This window comes from Sparus aurata, chromosome 11, assembly GCF_900880675.1.
Source record: "Sparus aurata chromosome 11, fSpaAur1.1, whole genome shotgun sequence".
Classification (NCBI taxonomy): domain Eukaryota; kingdom Metazoa; phylum Chordata; class Actinopteri; order Spariformes; family Sparidae; genus Sparus; species Sparus aurata.
In genome coordinates, this window is record NC_044197.1 from 13,882,736 (window position 1) to 13,894,978 (window position 12,243).

Sequence of the window (12,243 nt, forward strand, 5' to 3'; positions counted from 1 at the left end):
TTTCTTCCTGCACCAGACACAAAGCAAACGTGACCGCAATGTTCATGAAAAAGCGCGGCGGACATTATTTACCCTAAGTCCGGTTTTGGACGTGCCAGTGCGTCCGATCCGTTTACTCGGGAGGTGGGCCGATTGGGTGGGCTAGCAGCTAGCTACACACGAACATCCACAGATTCCGATTCCACTTTGTTGTCCTCGGCCCGAACTCGTTTAGTCTCATTAATCCACAACAGTCAGTTTAGATGGCCAGAACGGGACCGTACCGCCGGCAAATGCCAGTCCAGCTCACACCGCTGTAGGTATAAATCCGCTTGTTTCTTAAGGTGGGGGGTGGGTTTGAGCTCTGCAGCGATTGGCTCTGGTGCGCTCGTGGCTGTGGTGGCTACGGTTGACAATGCTAGCTGAATTTGTAAAGCATTTATGAAATACTTTATTAACGGTGTCATTGCAGTCCAAACAAATCCAATGTCTCAAACCCATAAACCAAGCAGCAGCCATGTTGTAAGTCTCAGGTCAGTCTGATCCTGATCCGCAGAGATATTTGAGACACACACACACACACACACACACACACACACACACACACACACACACACACACACACACACAGATTCCTTGCTTTTATAGCGAGATGGTCCTTGCATGCATAGTATGCACTTAAAAAAGTACCTCAGAAACTACACATGCATTTCATCATGGTGCACTGATGGCTCAAAGTATGATTTTCCCAATTCTTCTGCAGCCCACAGCATGATTACATTTTTTTTTTTTTTTTTTCTTTTTCTAATATCACTGAATCAACTTGGTTAATGTAGCTGTGATATGACGTGTTGAAGGCTGCCCTCCTATGTTTTTTCATTTTTTTTAAACACTAACCATATCCACTGCTTGTGATATCTGTAATTTTAGCTTTTATCCTGCAAACACACTCCTTCTTTTCTCTTTGTCCATTTCTCTCTTTCTCCTCCGTGGTGTCAACGTTCTCGTTATATCGCGGCCACCATCGCACTCCTCATTGACTGAAAGTTGGGTTTATTGATGCATATGTGTCAGTAATGTGCCAGCAATGGCAAAGAAAGGGAGTGTAAGATGGTAAACATTGATGTAAAACATATAGGAGTCAGAATATAGAAACTTGGATAGAAATTGTTTTATGAAGATGGATTTGTGTGGTTGTTTTGTTGAATAACATTGAATTTAAACATGTTTTATTTGTTTACCAGAAACTGCACAGATTAATGAAAGTTTCCATACAGTCATACATTATCTACAGTTGAGCCCAGTGGGAATCAAACCTCAAACCTTGGCAGAGTTGCTGATGAACTCTATCAAAGATGTAACCTGAGTTTCAAGCAAAAATCAGAGCCTTGAATTTTCTTCTTTTTCTTTTTTTTTTGCTGGTTTTCTTTGTCCTCTTTGCCTGTGCCTTTGGGTGTTAGACTGTTTGTTTGAGCTTTTAGAAATCACTGTGGACATTTTTCTTTAATCTTCATAATGTTATAAAATAATCTGTTAATGAAGACAATTATTGATGGTGAGAACTGTTGTTGCAGCTCTTTATTTCACCCATGGAGTGATGCAGACTTGTAATTGTTTTACTTGCTGTCTCACTGGTTGTCAGTCATTCCCACCCACACTGCTCTGTTAGAGGTTAGTGTTCACATGGTGTTTTCTCTGAAAACTGCTGCTTGATAGATGTTCCTCTTAAGTTTAGGCTTTTGCATCTCATCACTGAGGCCAGGAGACGAGCTAGACGCACTCTGTGTGAATAATCGAGGCTTTATAATCAGTGAAGGATACATTATCAGTAAAGGCAAAAATTCTTTGTCTGTCTGTAAACCGGCAGCCTCGATTTACCTGTGATCAGAGCCACACACAACCACAGCTGACTGAGTGGAGGCTGCCCAGAACCTGCTGAGCCAAAAGAGAGCTATGTGGCAATCTTGGCACAGAGCGGGGACTTGTGGGGGGATTGAAGTTTTAGTGATGGTTGGAGGAGGGGGTGAGGACGGGGGGGAGGGTTGCTGGCATCAAGCACAGACCAGGTCTCCTTTCCTGGCTGATGATTTGGGTTTGGATGAGTTTGGATGTTGCTAAGCAACAGGCAAAACTTGGCACAACGACTGCCAAGCAGAGCTGCCAGCTGCCTGGAAAGGCTTCTTTTATGGTGGCACACACACGCAGAAAGAGGAGCGTGTGCACACGCACAAAAAACACACACACACACATAAAGTACATAGATACACACGCCCACACAGTTGCAGGCTTGTGCCGCAAACACACACACCTGCTCACACACACAAATGCACACACGCATGTTAACTGCCAGGAGAGATGTCTGGAGAGAGAGGACCCCTGCCATCTCCTCTCCCGTCCTGCCAGCCTGCTCTGGCTGCCCAACTGCCAATCTCCTCTCTCCACAACCAGTCACACTGAAAAGCAAATGTCAGCCTGTCACTTTTCCGAGGCATCTGACTTTAAAATGGTCCCCCTTTTTTTTCAGTCCATCTCCGAAGGTAGAGAGAGGGAGAGACCCTCACCTGCCTGTCTCTCTCTGTGGCATTCATCTCCTCCCGCACTCCTCACTGCTCCTTGTACTTTTGGGTAAAAGCCAGGGTCAAATAGCTCGCATTAGACATGATTATTGCAATAGTCTGTCACCTTCCTCTGCACGGCGGCAATTTTCTCTGCCTCGCTTCTGGTTTCCGGCCCCTGAAATGTGCCTCAGGGTCAATTTAGAGCCATTGACTTTCAGCAGAGTCAAGGTGAAAGTAGTGGCGATGTGCTTTTAGGGACATCTGGGCACTTCAGAATGAGCAGGCGGGGGCTGGCATCATCTGACGCTGGGAGCAAAAAGAAAAGCCTGTGAGTGGTTCAGGGCTCACACTGTTGAATTTATGTGTAGAAACAATGACTGAATTAACAGCTTATGTAAATATGACCTCACACACGAGTTACAGCAGAAATGAGATGCTTCAATTCAAGTAGTTCATCATCTGCCCTCGTCTGGAAGAGAAATTATTTATCTAGGTGTTTTTGTTTTTTTTTTGTGTATTTTTAAGGTTGGTTTTCCTGGCTCACTTTTCACACTGGTTGCACAATTTAGGTGCACCCAATAATACTTTAATGTCTTGACAGATTGTTTTAATGATTAATAGGGATAAAGGTACAAATACATGTTTTTTTTTTCTTAATTGAAATCCCAGCACACTCAACAAGATATCACAATGACCTCAATAGTTGAAAGATTTGTGTTTATTTTTAGACCAATAAAAATGTTTAGTCACACCTGACAGATTTTTGGCTGCATATGCGTCCTTGAGGCCCTGATGGTGTTACTTATGTTAAAAAAGGCTTGCAGTATTCAAATTTCAAACCACACAAGTATTTTAGCCGCCAGGATACAAATAATTCCAACCATTATAGCAGATGTAGGTGTTCTTGTGCTTCAGGTGTTGTAGTCACTAAAGTTTCAATTTTGTTTGATTAAAAAGACGGTGTTTGCATATGTTGTCGTAAGGTATGTTTTATGTGCAATATGTATTGAGTATGTTTTTGTTTTTATTCTACACGAGTCTACATCCCCTTATATACCCATTATATTACAGTTTTAAAAACGCGTCCTTATATGTAGTTTGTGCAGGTCTTTCAGCTGATATTCTTGTTTGTGTATGATCATGTATATTAACTGACGCTCCGCTGTGTTTCAGTATTACGAGATGTCCTACGGCCTTAACATTGAAATGCACAAACAGGTAAGTGAGCGCCCTCTCTCTCTCTGTCTGCCTCTCTTTATGTCTCTCACCCCTCAAACTCCAAAATCTTTGCATTATCCTCTCGGACTATCCCTCGATCAGCTTTACTCAAAGTAACTAATATTTCTCAGGGAAGCCTGTCTCTCTCGCACTCTGTTGTTTCTCTCTGTGTCTCTCGACCACTGTGATGTCGGTCCCCCCTCTGATGGATCTATATGGCGACATTATGCTGTGGAGGCGTTAATAGGATCCACAAACAGAATTCATTTCACCACCACAGACAGACAGATGAGAATACTCTGCCCTTCTCCGAGCCTCCACAACAGCCTCCCCTCTCACCCGTCATAAATCCCAGTCTGTTACTGCCTCTGTGACCCCCACCACCACCACCACCACCACCTCCACCACTCCTGCCCCACTCCTCCATCCTCTATCCCTCTTTTCTCCTCTACCCTCAATTGCTGTCTTACTATGTCTTTTTTAATGCCCCCGTCTCTTAATCTCCATTTCTTCACCATCCCTGTCTCTGTGTCCCTTCCTTCTCCATTGATTTCTCCTTCTCTCTCTTTATCTCTTTTTTTTTCTTCACACACCCTCCCTCCACCTCTGTCTCCTCGCAGACATACAGTCCACGCTGAATTTCATTTTAAATCAGGTCACTGCCTTCCTGCTGTCTACTCTACCTTTCTCTCTCTCCCTCTTTCACCCTCTCTCTCTCCCTCCGTTCATTTCACCATCTCAATCGCTTCGCTTTTGTCGTGCGGCTGCCGCCACTTCACCCCCTCACCACCACCACCACCACCCCCCATCCTTATTTTCCTCCCCCGCCTTCCTTCTGTTTCTTCTTTCTCTCTTTCTCCTCTCCCTCCCACATCCTTCGTTCATTGGCTGTCATTCCCTTCAACCCAATCTGCCCTTTTCCTCCTCCTCTGCCTCCTCTCCTTCCTCCGCCTCCTCTGTTCATTTCCCAACTCCCATTTTGTCCTCCCTCTTTATCCTCTGTCTCCCGATTGCTCATGTTCTCTCTGTTTCCCACTCTCTCCCTCTCTCTCTCTCTCTCTCTCTCTCTCTCTCCCTCTCTCTCTCTCTCTCTCTCTCTTCCTCTCTCTCTCTCTCTCTCTCTCTCTCTCTCTCTCTCTCTCTCTCTCTCTCTCTCTCTCTCTCTCTCTCTCTCTCTCTCTCTCTCTCTCTCCTCTGAAGATGTCATTTAGTAGTTGGAGTTCTCTAACAAGAAATCATTGTGTCTCCCTAGGGGTGGGGGGTGATGGATTCAGGGGATGGAGGGAGAGGAGGGAGGGGAGGGGGGGCACACTGCCTGGCTGAAAAATGGAGAGTGGAGGGAGGGAGATGTGTGGGCAAGGGAGAGGAATGAGAGGGAGAGGGCGAGGAAAAGGAGGGGGTGGAAGTTCAGTCCGGCATCAATAAATCACTTTAGAGAGAGAGGTGTGTGTGCGTGTGTGTGTGTGTGTGTGCTGACTCATCTCACACACACACACACACACACAGCAGAGTCTAGCTGTCAACAAGACAAACAGCCTGCGGCCATAATGATGTTGTCATGATCTCTGCATGCATATCATTACTGGCCCTAACGGCCTTGTTGGGCCTGCCACTAAACATTTTTTTTTTGTGTGTGTGTGTTAGTGCTTGTTACACTGATTACTGCACTAATACTGAGAAGGGAGAAATGGAACAAGGGATGGATGGAAAGAGCGATAAATGGAGCGAGATGGAAAGAAAGGTGGAAAGAGAGGTGGTGATGGTGATGAGGAGGGAGGGAGCGGGGGTGAAGGGAGGGAGGAAGAGTTTGCTGCTGGCTGTGTAGTAGAGCAGATCGAGACAGACATACACCCACAGCAAGAATCACTGACCCCCAGCAGGAAACATACACACACTCAAGCATGCAAAATGCAAACACACACACAGACAAACAGGCATGCAAGAACACCACATGCACACACACACGCACGCACACACACACACAAGCACATGCACACAGTGAGATAAGACCGTGAATCTTGCATCTCCTTCTAACACACACACAATCTCACACACACACACACACACACACACACACACACACACACACACACACACACACACACACACACACACACCACACCACCACACACACACACACACAGTGTGGGCTGGCTGAGGCCACAGCAGATGCTGTCCATGAATATTTTAGCCAAACTCCCTGGCAGAGTTTCCATTTGCATGGACCAAATGTAAGCAGCTGAAATATTTACCACACTGGCCCTGAGAGAAGCAGGCCACAGTGTGTGTGTGTGTGTGTGTCTGAGCGAGCGCGTGTGTGTGTGTCTGAGCGAGCGCGTGTGTGTCTGAGCGAGCGCGCGTGTGTGTGTGTGTCTGAGCGAGCGCGTGTGAGAGAGAGGGAGCGTGTGTATCTCTTTTTGTTCACGCTCAGTCTTGGCTCTGTGTGTGTGTTTGTATATGTGCGTGTGTTCATTCATTCATCAAAGTAACAGTATCTTTTTTTCTCTCTTTCAGACGGAGATTGCCAAGCGGTTGAACGTGATCTGTGCTCAGCTCATCCCATTCCTGTCACAGGAGGTGACACACACACACACACACACACACACACACACACATACTGTACTGCTTCCAGCTCTCTCTCTCCCGCCTGACAGCAGCCCACACATTGGGCGTGCACATGCATACACACAATAAGCTATAACCCTCACACACGCAGAGCTGAATATGGACAGAACTTCAAAGCACATTCCTCGATTGCCCAGTGTTTGCATGTGCTCACATGACTCCCAGAGATAAAAAAATCTGTATTTCAAATGTGCTGTTTGTGAGAGTCTGAATACTTTTTCATCCTAATTAAGAAATGTTACGTGTCATTAATATTAATTCAGTTACCAGAGGACAAAAAGAACATTTGAATGTTCAGTTTTCCTTTCTGAATCCACCGGCCCTCACTGACCTCTTGGTTTGTTCCACAGCATCAACAACAGGTGGTCCAGGCCATGGAGCGCGCCAAACAGGTGACCATGGGGGAGCTAAATGCTTCAATAGGGGTACGTGGGCTCCCCCCTCTGCCTCATAGCGTGTGTACCTTATCCTCCCATTTATTTATACTCCCTCCTTTTTCTTTTTTTTTTGAGGCAAACATCCCTGGGCCCTATTTAATATTTACACATTCATTGGCAAATCTTTTGAAAAATGGATTAGGATTCATTGGATGGATCAAGAATTGGATTTTTGGGCCTGAAAACTATGCAATTGTGGGCCCTACCAAATTTTTTTCCACAAATTTGAAATGCAAATATGATTCATACAGAATTTAAAAAAATCTTTGAATGATATTGCAGTTTTAATTGTCACTCAATATCCCTTCACGCTGATTTGGCTGCAGAGCTTCCCCTCCCTCCCATCGTGCACATCGCAGCACTTAGTTCCCTGTCTTTCCTTCCACTTGATCACTTCCTGGTGAGCCACTTCCTCCAGTGCTTGTAAGTCACCCAGATCTTTCTTCTCTCCTTTCTCTCTACTATATCTTTCCTCTCTACAGCAACAGCTCCAGGCCCAGCACCTCTCCCAGCATGCCCAGGGTTTGCCAGTGGGCCCACACCCATCAGGACTGACCCACCCCGGCCTGGCGCTTGGCGGAGGGTCTGGACTGTTGGCCCTGTCCGGGGCTCTGGGGGCTCAGCTGGCTGCCAAGGATGAGAGGGCTCACCTAGAGGCAGCTGCCGCCGCCGCTGCTGCTGCAGAGCACCACAGAGGTACAGAAACACTGTAAATGACACCTGTGTACTTAGTTTGTGTCTCTCAAAGAAAAAGGAGTGTAACTGTAGATGAGTTTAGGGCGGGTATGAGGGTTGGATTGCATTCTTAGTGATGGGAACGTCTCACTGAGGTGGGAGTAGAGAAAACACCAAAGCTTGGCTCGATGGATCCCGATGATTGGCTCTGCTTTCGAGTTTTGGCAGGGCACTAGAGTGTTGCTGATAATAACACTCCTCAGGGATATTTTTCCACTGAGTCATCAGCTGCAGAGGGTTGTAAAGTGATGGCAGATAATCCTGCATTTATGTGTGTCTTTCCTTCCCTGCATGTGCTGTCCTGTGGCTGGTTACCTGGATGTGTTGGACACTTCTGCGTGGATTGAACAGACCGAGAAGCAGGACCAGTGAGTACAGACAGCAACACACTGATCGCTTAATATGAAGTACACTTACACTTGTCCACCTATGTGTTCGACCGTTGTTGATATTGTTGACAAATTTGATGTTTTACAAGAATCCACAGAAGCTTTAAAGTGACATTACGTAACTTTTTTTTTTAACCTAAAGCTAACAGCTTCAAATTCATTTTGATGGTACAGTGTCTTGTAATAGGGTGAATGGTGTCTCTTGCCGTTTTTCCACCAGCACTTTTGGCCGCGCTGAGTCAAACCGAGCCGCGCTGATTTGCTTTTCCATCACCAGTTTTACTGCGCTGAGTTGAGCTGAGCCGCGCCGGCGATGGACCTGCTCCGGAGTAGGGCCAAGCCGGGCCCGCCCCGCCTCCAAGCGGGCTGCGGTGAAGTCTCGCCACTGTGGCCAACCCGTAACAAGCACCCGTCTCCCCCTAAAATCGATACTGAACTCATGTCTGTGCAGGAAGCCTGAGAGAGAAATTATTTAAAGTCTGTGTGTTCAGCTCTCAGTACTTTTTGTAGCTTCTAACTGAATCTCTCTAGTTTCTCTCGTCCTGTTTGTACTTAAAACATCTGCTGTGTTTTACTGTTTCGTCGTGTTCGCTTTCAGCTGTTTCAGGAGTCATGTTTAGTTACTGCTGGTAAAAACACAACGTTTCCTGTAATGCTGCTTCATAATAAAAGCTTTTAAATTTCTAAATAACCGGAGACTTTTGTTGTGAAGAAGTTAAAGGAAATGAAAAGTGTTTTGCATCTGAATTAGCGGAGCCACTTTGTTAGCGGTGATTCTTCGATAGTACTGCAGGGATCGACAAGTGCGTCTTCAAGCAGATAGCACAGTTGTGGTGGAAATGCAAATCCCGGCCGCGCCGATTCAAACCAAGCCTGCAGATGTCATGGAAAAACGGCATCTGTTTCCCCCCCCTATCACTTGTTTCTGCACTATGTAATTTCAGTGAGAGGGTAGGATCACAGCGTTGCATACATGGTTACTTCAACACAGTTTGCAACACATAGCATTGTTATAACATGGTGAGTTTTGTTTGTAGTTAGCACCTACATTACATCTAACAGACTGTTACAAAAACCTGGGATTTTTTTATTTATGACAGAGGTGTCTACATACATTTCTACATAAAGTTGCTTTAATATCAAGTATAACTTACACATGTCCACTTTTTTGTTCAGCAGTCTTTGATATTGTTGGCAACATCGGTGTTTTACAAGGAACCACAAAGCTCAAAACATAAAATATAAAAAAGTATATTAAAAAAATAGTTTAATGTCTTGCAAAGCAAAAGATAAACTTTTGCTTTGGGGGGTGGTTATTTTTAAGTCCAAAGAATAAGCTATTAACTTTGGTTATCAGGCATCTTATCTTTTGTTAACACTCTATATTATGGGTTTTTGATACTGCATTGGACATACAGTCATACAAAAAGAAACAAATGATTATGTTTGTCTTTTTTTTTACAGGCGCATCATTTCATTTCATTTTTTTTTTTAATATTCTCAAAATATGTTTCCTGGGTGGACAGACTAATTACGGAGAAAATGAGAATATGGAAATTTCTCTAAAAGAAGTGCTGCATAGAACTAGAGTAGAAATGTATTCATAAGTTAAATATAGCTGGAAACTTTAATAACCATATACTAAATCTTATATTGTATGCTTGCCTGTAGACAGTTCAGAATTTTTTTGCATTTTGCATGCTGCATTTTCCGTTATTATTACCACTTGAGATGGTTATTTGCAGGAAACTTGCTCGAAAAACTGTATGAGCAGATTCGACATAGCAAGGTTTACTGAACTATAGGTAAACCAAACTGGCATAAATGTAGGCTTCAAGAACATTTTCTAGCTGTGATGAGTTGAATATTTGCTGGTTTTGTCAGCTTTTATCACTTTCTCTGGTTTTAAAATTGTCCCACAACCATAAAACTTACAACTTCTTAGCTTTTCTACACTACAATCACACTCACTGGTGCTAGAACCCTGTATGACAGCACTTCAGCTCTCGGCACTACATCACTGCCACTGTACATTTGTGACTATACTGGTTTGAAAAAACGTGCATCAGTGCCAAAGTCCACTCCGGCAGCTCCTCAGTCTTTTGTGCTGCCTTTAAAGAAAACTTGAAGCGTTCTCTGTCTTCCTCTCACTCCTACAGCGAGCCGGCCGATCGATGCCGCCTGATATTCTTTCACATTCATCTCTGCAGCTTATGAGCCTGACATGATTTATGCAGTCCCTCTCACCTCATTATCACCCTCTTCCGTCCTCTCTGCCTGCACTCCCTTTTTCCTCACTCCTCTCCTCCTCCTCCTCTTTGTACCCCCGTGCACACCACCGCCCTGCTCTCCTCTCCTCTCCTCACCCCTCTCTCCTCTCTGCAGAGCTCTCTGTCCAATGGGGATAAGGGTCGCTCAGCAGACTACCTCAGCAACGGCAAGAAGAGGAAAGCTGATGAGAAGGAGTTCATGACGGACTATGTGAGGCACTTTCATATCACCGTTAAATGTCTGAGTAACTGAAGTTTCACCGCAACTCTGCCAGTCTTTGTCACGTAAGACCAGCGGTGTCCATCCAGTGGAGAGCTGCTCTCTTTATAATTGAAATATTCAGCCTATCTGCCTTCATCGCTGTATCACTGTGGAGAAATGGATATATTAAGCATTGCAAGGGATTATTTTTAGTGAGAGATAAATGAATCGCGGCTAGTTCATCGTTATCGCTTTGATCGAGAAAAAGACCTGCAATATTAAAAACAGCGGCGCCTTAGAGGATTTCACCTCTCCAAGTTAAAGATCTGAAATTAATTACATTTGTACTGTCCATTGCATTTACTCAGAGCCATCTCATCTCAGGCAATAAAATGTCAAGATACTTAATTTCCTCTATTTGCAGGGTAACTAATTACAGCTGTCTCTCTCAAGAGCTTTTTTATAAACCTCTTCAAACACACACGCTCTGTTTGCGTGTGCATGCCGTGTATTTCTGCATGTAATGTACAGACATCAGACAACAGCGCAGGAATATCTAATCTCTCTGAATCTCTCTGTCTCTCTCTTCTCTCACAGGGCAGTGATGCGGATAAGAGCGATGATAATTTGGTGGTGGATGAGGTTAGTAGTCGGCCGTCGGCCTCTGTTGGCCTCTCTTCACTGCCTTCATCTGCATACATCATGTAAACACACCCGGCAGGACCATCTGAATAATGATAATAACAATAATAACACCACCCCCCCCATCCACCTCTGCCTGCCCTTATTCCACATCATCCTCCATAAATTACACACACACACACACACACACACACACTTTCTCTCTTCGTCTTTACTGTATGTGCAGCTCTGTAGGTGTGACTGTTCATGTTTTAATGAGTGCGGACAAAAGTCAAAAACGAATCGGCTCCATCGCTACAGTTTTTCTTAAGATTGTTTCCTCTGTGCATAAGATAATAGTAACTGAGGCTAAACCCACTTCCTAAATGCTTTCACTCTGCAGTGTTTGGTGGGTCTTGTGCTCGAAACTCTGGTGCCTGGAAGTGATTTACTTTATGTTCTGTTCTGTTCTGCTGTGTAGACCGTAAACCTAAAAAGAATGCAGTGGCTTGGAAATACTTTTCAACCTACATTCGATTGAATACAGCACAAAGACGAGATGTTTAATTTTCAAACTTTGATTATCACAACTTGCAAAGTGAAAAGAACCACATCGTCTCAACCTGTAAAAGAAGCACAGCAGGTAGCAGTTAAAGGACAAAGTCACAGTTTTTCTGCCTTAAACAAGTGTCAGGTGCCTTTCTGAGCACTGACGGAGTTTTTTACCATCTTCTGGCCGTTAATTTGCCTTCAGTGTTAGTGATGGATGACTAAATCCACAGTCTTTGTCGCGTGCAGTAATGCTCAGAAAGCTGATGTGAGGCTTTGTCAGACTGAGTTAGGCCCTGATCACACAGAGACTCCTCACCGCAGGTATGGCTGCCTTGGAAAAGCTTGTTTTGGACAAAAAAAAAGGCAATCGGTTTAATTAAGGGAACAAAAAAACTTCCTGTAGAAAGATGGGCTTTCCGATCAAAGCCGCCAACCCATAGCATCAGTATTTAACAATCGAGATGAGATTTAACGATCAACTATATTTGTTTGTTTGTTTAGGAAGTCACATTTTGTTGCTTTCGAGCAGGAATGCAGACATCTCAAATTAACTTCATACAAAGATTTGGCTGTATTTACTTCGAGTGGAAACACATTAGAAGTGATTCCTTAATGCAGAGTTTAAATATGCGGAATACTAGCAAACAAAACTGGCTT

General features: G+C 44.4%; 1 protein-coding gene across 4 annotated transcripts in view; it reads left to right on the forward strand.

Annotated features, from left to right (window-relative positions):
- Positions 1-12,243, forward strand: part of tle2a (TLE family member 2, transcriptional corepressor a) — a 46,952-nt gene that overhangs the window by 27,256 nt on the left and 7,453 nt on the right. For 2 of the 4 annotated variants that reach the window (XM_030433631.1, XM_030433630.1), the window contains exons 4-10: positions 3,711-3,755; positions 6,270-6,332; positions 6,731-6,835; positions 7,300-7,513; positions 7,904-7,920; positions 10,327-10,422; positions 11,011-11,055. In XM_030433631.1, coding sequence (XP_030289491.1) covers positions 3,711-3,755; positions 6,270-6,332; positions 6,731-6,835; positions 7,300-7,513; positions 7,904-7,920; positions 10,327-10,422; positions 11,011-11,055 — 585 coding nt within the window. The remainder of the gene's footprint in view (positions 1-3,710; positions 3,756-6,269; positions 6,333-6,730; positions 6,836-7,299; positions 7,514-7,903; positions 7,921-10,326; positions 10,423-11,010; positions 11,056-12,243) is intronic. The other 2 variants (XM_030433632.1, XM_030433633.1) reach the window with 2 other exon arrangements.